Source organism: Fonsecaea monophora (genome assembly GCF_001642475.1).
Source record: "Fonsecaea monophora strain CBS 269.37 chromosome Unknown Scaff233, whole genome shotgun sequence".
In the NCBI taxonomy this organism is placed as follows: Eukaryota; Fungi; Ascomycota; class Eurotiomycetes; order Chaetothyriales; family Herpotrichiellaceae; genus Fonsecaea; species Fonsecaea monophora.
In genome coordinates, this window is record NW_019174164.1 from 3,677 (window position 1) to 10,325 (window position 6,649).

The 6,649-nt window shown below is 53.4% G+C and overlaps 3 protein-coding genes across 3 annotated transcripts; 1 reads left to right on the forward strand and 2 right to left on the reverse strand.

Annotated features, from left to right (window-relative positions):
* Positions 1–543: 543 nt before the first annotated feature.
* Positions 544–1,413, forward strand: AYO21_12118 (hypothetical protein; the record flags this gene model as incomplete). Its single annotated transcript, XM_022661949.1, has 1 exon — positions 544–1,413. One exon carries the CDS (start codon positions 544–546, stop codon positions 1,411–1,413), a length of 870 nt encoding a protein of 289 aa, XP_022505740.1.
* Positions 1,414–2,129: 716 nt separating this feature from the next.
* AYO21_12119 (hypothetical protein) lies at positions 2,130–2,831 on the reverse strand (the record flags this gene model as incomplete). The annotated part of the gene is made up of 2 exons (XM_022661950.1): positions 2,130–2,726; positions 2,817–2,831. 2 exons carry the CDS (start codon positions 2,829–2,831, stop codon positions 2,130–2,132), a joined length of 612 nt encoding a protein of 203 aa, XP_022505741.1.
* A 2,004-nt stretch (positions 2,832–4,835) lies between these two features.
* AYO21_12120 (hypothetical protein) lies at positions 4,836–6,338 on the reverse strand (the record flags this gene model as incomplete). The annotated part of the gene is made up of 1 exon (XM_022661951.1): positions 4,836–6,338. One exon carries the CDS (start codon positions 6,336–6,338, stop codon positions 4,836–4,838), a length of 1,503 nt encoding a protein of 500 aa, XP_022505742.1.
* Between the last annotated feature and the right edge of the window lie 311 nt (positions 6,339–6,649).

The window sequence follows — 6,649 nt, forward strand, 5'->3', positions numbered from 1 at the left end:
CAGAGTCAAAGGAGCTTAACCCCACAAGCAGAAAACCTTGTTGTTCGCTGTGAAATAATACGAAAAGAAGCCCGGCCAATGTGTGTCATCATTCCGGGCCCATCACTTTGACCGAGGAACGTAGTCAATAAACCTGTGCAAAACACGACCTAGACAGTGACCTGCCATCGGATATGGACAGCCCATGGGGCGTCATTTGTCCGACTCCTGGCTTGTTGCGGCCTTCGGTCCTGGTGACTAACAAGCTCCGACTGCCAATTCTCCATGCTCTCTGCCGAGGAATAACCCTCCGTTTAGCGAAATCGAATCATCGGGTAAATTAATTCTAGGTGAACGAATAAGCGGCGCATCTAGTCAAGAGAGGATTCTGGGGAGGGAAGGGGGGGGAGCATTGCTGTCATATTACGGGGTTTCCCTTGACAGATTAAAAGCACTCATATTTGCCCACTTCGTCCCCTACAAGATATCTATCTGTGTCACAGCCATCTCTGATAATTTCTCAGAGATTCTACCGCAAAATAGTACGAAATCCCAATTTCCATAATGTCTACCTTGAGGTCTGCAGTCTACGTGGCTCCGCCAATTCCAATCCCTGGGTTCCCCGGGGCGGTATGGTCTCCGATATCTTGTACTCTGATCTACTCAGAGACTGAGATGGTTCTGGTCGACACGCCGATCACCGTTCAGCAGACCAATGCTTTGCTTGATTGGATCCAAGACATCGCGCCGAAGAGACAGCTGCGGTACATTTATGTGACCCATGGTCATGGCGATCATTGGTTCGGGATTCCCATCATCCTGCAGCGCTTCCCGGAGGCCGTTCCCCTTGCTACACTGGGTACAGTCAAGCATATGGAGCAACAAATCGAGGAAAAATACTTCAAGGAGATATGGGAGTCGCGTTTTCCCAACGATATCCCCAAGCCATTCAAACTTGCGACCCCAATTCCTGATGAATGGAACCTCAAATTTAAGCTCGGCGACACATGGCATTTCCAGGTCGTGGAATGCGGCCACAGCGATACACATGACTCGACAGTTCTCTGGGTTCCGCAGCTGAAACTCGCCGTGTGCGGGGATGTCATCTACGGGCAGGTCCATCAGATGTTGATGGAGGCGAATACAAAGGCAAAGCGGGAGGAATGGCTGCGAGCCATCGACAGGGTTGAGGCATTGAATCCCTCCTACGTTGTGCCAGGCCATAAGCGTGCGGAGGAAATCGACGGTGTTTGGCACATCGAGTCGACAAGAAAGTATATCCAAGACTTTGGTGAGGTTCTCGCGTCTGACCCCAAGAATGAGAAGGAGATCTTCGACAAGATGTGCAAGATCTACCCTTATCGGTTCAATCCTGGGGCGTTGATACTCAGCTCGCAAGGTGCCTTCATGGTGCCTAAACATTCACGTATTTGATATTGACCATCCTTACGAATAATATTGGTTAATCACCACATTAACAGACCACGACCATTTCTCTTTCGAGTATCTTGCTCGCTTCTTACCGATAAAATGATACTATAGACGATTGTGGGATTTCTTTGTGTCTGGACGCACAAGGCGATCCCCGGCTGTCCGAGGTTGGACGGGTTGAGAAGTAAGACAGAGATCGATATGACGATAGCGGTATCCTTTAGTTCTGCCAGGCTCGTCAAGCGTGAAAGGCGGGAAGTAGGAGTGGACGTTTTTGTGCCTCTTCCGAAGCGTGTTGGTTTGAACTCGTTCGTTGCGGCCAGGCTAGCCAAGCCACAGTGGCTTTTGCCTGGACTGAGCTGGGCCTCACTGTATGACATTTTCTTCTCGTGCAATCAAGGTTACGACCACTGAATGTACACAATGTTATTCTGTAGAAATTTATTCCAGTGTCTTTTCCTACATTAATCGACCCTACGTCTAGTTATTCTAATATAATCTACGTCATAACTGTTTACTCCAAGACCCTTGGTTCCACGAGAATCGATACCATAACTAATCTACCTCGATACCGTCCAAGTCAATCCTATAGTTGTCTCCCAATAGGTCAGCTTTCTTTTCCACAGACGGGATTGCACATACCGTCAAGGTCTAGCACGCCGGCCATGATGTCTTCGCCAGAAAGACATCCTCCCGCTTAGTTGGGCTTATTGGATGCTTCAAGATCCCATAGGATGGTTGATCTCAAACCAGCTCTCGCGGGGCGATGGCGAGCGGCGTGGACTTGTCATTCTCTCCTGCCGTTCCGCTTTCTCCTTCTCGCGATCGCGCCTGATGCCAACGAACTCGAACACTTCCGGAGCAGCCGCGGGAGGAGCTGGAAAGCTCGCGCTGTATGGATTTATGAACACCATTTCTCGGTTGACTCTCAGCTTCAGGTAACCACCACCGAGGAACTTGAACGACAGTTCGTACATGCCATCGCAGCTCCTGATCTTGAAAGCTTTCCCACTCGCTCGTTTCGGGGGGCAGAACGGCCCAAAGTTGCAGCTGGTATTTCCATTGAGATACACCAGGCAGTGCCAGCTGCTTCTACGGTGGGAGCCTGGACAGGCCGAAGGATTGAGGGGTCCGAAAGGGCAACGCTCGCAGGCGTCCGTCGCTGTTCGTGCCTGCTGCACGCCCCACCCCGACCCCTCCTTCTCGATTGCTCTCTTTTTCCTGCATCCGAATGCAGCTTCGCCTGACACGTTAGCCTCGGGCGAGGCAGAATCCAAGTTTAGCCCCATCAGTTCATTGCCAATAGCCCTCGCAAGCTAGGCATCGAGTTTGGAGGGGATCAGGGCTCAGCCTGGTGGCGATGCGTGGAGGATTGTTTGCGCGTCTCAGCTCTCCCATTGTCTCACCCATATGAAGGCCATCTCAGGAGATATCTCTTTCATTGGCTCACATCGAAGAATCCAAGGGATCGTGTGTCTCGACAGGCCAAGCGTGGTCCTGCAGTGTGCATGCAGGGCGAGAATCCCTGAGTTTGAGCTCAACAAGTTGGCTAAGAGGGTACGATCGACAATTGGTACCGTGGGACTGACTCGCTTAGCTGCATCAATATAGACAGTGACCTCGTGCAGCCGGTGGCCGGTCGTCGACAAGAGGCTGATATGGGGGGAGAGGATGTAGAGCCATCGTCACTTGGGTGCATGGCGAGATCGCACGTGGCCGATCGGGGAAAGGAGCTCGTGGTTCGTGCATGGCGGCGACGATATGAAAGAGGACGTCGGCTTCACTGATGCCGGGGAGGAGAATCGAGAGGGTAGTGGGAGGGCGCACGATCCACGACAGCGACAGGGGATCGAGCAGGCCTCTTGATTTCGCTCGAAAAGGGACGTCAAGGGAGGAACTCGTGCCTCGCAGCATAACGGGTGGCGCTAGGGTCGGCTCGAGTTGGCTCTCGGGGCAAAGCCAGCAGAGGGCAGAGAGATCGTCGTCGTGGAGGGACTTATCTTGTCGTAGGTGGGAGGAAAAGCAGCGAGGGTCGGCATCCCATCTACATACCCTCAGAAGCGGCAGAATTTACGCTCCCTAACCCGAAAGTGGTAGGCGGTCAATGGCGTAAGAAGCCGCCTTTCCAGCTCAGGTCAAGCGGGGACACTAAGGTCGAAAACGGAGCGGTAGCGACGCTGCTTTTTGCGGCCGCCTAGACAATGATTCGGTCCTCCTCACGAGCCTCCTGTCGAGACCTACTTTCGTTCCTGACGCCAATCATCGTGGTGAAAAGAACGCCGGCCCGACCGGCGTTGCACCATCCACGCCCGACGATACGACCTTTTGCCCCCACGGAGGGTGAGTCACGGGTGCGCACTCCCCCAGCTCGCGCGAACCGGTGAGCACAGGGCGGCGTCACTCTCGTCCCGAAGAGGGGTGAGCTGACCGTGAATTTGCCACATCTTGGCATTATCGTCTTACCTTCCCTTTGCGAGCGGAAGCACATCATGGTCATCAAACCGCGTTTCGTGTCTCGCAAGCCGACGGCGTGGTATATTGGGATATTCCTCAAGGCGTCACGCAAGTCGATTTGCATAATTGGTTTCTGCGCGGCGCGTGATGGCATCTTCTACAAATCTTCAGTATCGACCTTGGCAATTGCTATTCCCAAGCGGTCACAGATAACTCTTGTGGTAGCACCGTGAAGGATGCCTTTCGACACGCCTACCACTGGTGCCCCAATCCCTCCGATGACCCTAGAATGACCGGGGCAGCAGCTAGACTGAGCGGAACGCTGCTGATACCTGGCTCCCACAACACGGTCACAAGTGAAAGTGGTAAGTGGTAACGGTTCATGATGAGTCTTTTGCCCATGCCGACGCTAACTTCCTGGAACAGCGGCATGAGGCGCAAGATTGCTGACAGGATCACAAATTCTGCAATGTTACATACAGCATCGAAAATCGAGCGAGGCGAGGCGAGACGACCAAACCAGCGAAACCCATGGACGTCTGCTTCCCGATCCTCTACCTGCCACGGCCGCCAGTCGAATACAGAGATCGAATACACAAAGAAAACACCGCCCGTCCTGTCGTTTATCAATCGATCCCATTTGCTCCAGAACAGCATGATACCTCCTTTCTTTAATACATGGTATAAATGAGGGCCAAAAATCGGGTGCGGAGGTGCGGCCATACGGCGGCGCAGCCTTCAAGAGTACAAATACAATGGTCATGGCGGCCAGCAATTTTCTTCCAGCCGATAGGCGTGCTTGCTCTGCGCCGCCATGTTGTGGAAAGCATCTGGGAAAGAGAAAGCTTGAGTTGCACAAAGAACACCTCGAAAGCGCATAGACTCTGGTTCGGGACGGGTTCATGCATGGCTGGCAGCGATCCAGATGTATGTCGCAAGCCATGTGTGCCATGCTATCGTTCGTCCAGCCGCTATGACCCAAGCCGCTTGACGCAATCCAGACAACTGAGCTCGCTTGGCGAGAGCGTATCTGTTGTTTGTGGAGTTCTGATGGCATCGCCGTCTTTCCGCCAAACCTCGGAAACCTTCGAGGCCTGCAGCATAGCGCGGACGAGGACCTGGGTCCAGGGGTCATCCAGAAAGGCGCTGGCGATCTTCTCGCCGATAAGCATTGTTGATGGCTCCCCTTCGGATGCCGATGTCGATAGTCTTGCAAGCCCCGAGATGATGCAGACCGCTTTCATTCTCATGTTCCAGAGAGTCGCGCGGAGCTTTTCCGACAATGTCAATGGCTTCATCACAAGCTCAATCCGTTCTGTCACGTCAGCCAGAAGGAGACAGGCCAGGTTCCATCGAATCCCCAGATTTATTGTGTACGAGGAATCGCAGATGCTGAGCGGATCGGAGGAGAGGCCCCCGTATCGCTTGTTCCCGTGGTTGTACACGTCCACAGCCTCGAGGATACATGTCTCAAGCTCGGATTCTGGTCGTCGTCGGAAGAGCAGAGCTTGAAGCTGCGCAACTTTGCGGAAGAGCAATGTGGTGATTGGAGCGCCTTCAGCACCCAACCGGGAATGGCAATCTATCGTCTGTCTCCCATCTGGTGTTTTGATCACTTTGACCTCCTTCATTTGCATGTTGGAGAGCTGCCATAGCCCAGAATTCTGTTCAACGTTTGCTTCCGCAGACTTCTCACCCAGAATGATTGCACAGTCTTCGTCGTGGATGAGGACTGGACGACCGTCAACTGCGGCTGAGATCGTGTCCAGCACCAGACCGAGACTGAAGAATGATCTCAGATATTGCTGACCTGCGTTGGTGCTGATAAACCCAGCAGCTGAGCTATCTCTGCATTGTCGGATCAACTGGTAGAGATCGGAGATACCCCGCCGAATGAATCTGTTGCCAACTTGCCGACTATCTTGACGTGGAAATGCTATTCCCGACGGCGCCTCACTGGCGAAACTCTCATCGTGCCCTGAAGACGGACGATGGATCATCCCAAGTATGAAGTTCGCCAGGATGACCTGAAAGGAAAGGATGTCGGGGCTGTTATCGATAGCTGCTTTGGCTCTGACCCAGAATTCTGGCCGACAGCCATTATCGAATCCGTATCTCGGCTCCCACCTAGCGGACCTTGGATCAATCCCCTGACTCCCGAACGCCGCAATTGCCGTTTTCAACACGCTCCAGGCACTCTCTTGATGCCAGGACATCAAATCGGCGTCGAGCTGCTGGGCCATGTCAATCAGAGAAGGCGACGACTTGTCTTCTTCAACTTCCGCGTCCAGGCCATCGGTGGGCCCAGAACTCAGCCTCGCAATCCACCATTTCAATGGGCCCTCAAAACGGCGCAAATAGTTCTGAAAGAGAACGCTGTGGATTCTTGACTGCGGTTGTCCGCAGGAGGGGTTGGCCGGCGGTGACCATAGTACCCTCATCGGAAAGCTCGGTTGTTCGGGACTAGGAAACATTTCCTGTGGTGAGGTGGACCTGGATCGCGCAGAAGCAGAAGCATTCTCGTTCGTACGAATGCCGAAACCTTGGAGCAGAATGTCAGCGAAGTCAATGCAACCGCCTGCGTCAATGTGGGAAGTATCGGCTGGTGTTTGATGTTCATGACCCAATACCGCTAACAGGGGACTTACGCCGAGTACATTCTTCGCCCTCTGTCGCACAATTGAAACACGGTGTGCCCAGGCTACAGTCAACGTCCCGAGTCGCGCAAGCGACGCACCTCGCCATTTTCCCTCGTTTCGGCATTGGACGTCTCGTGACCGATTCT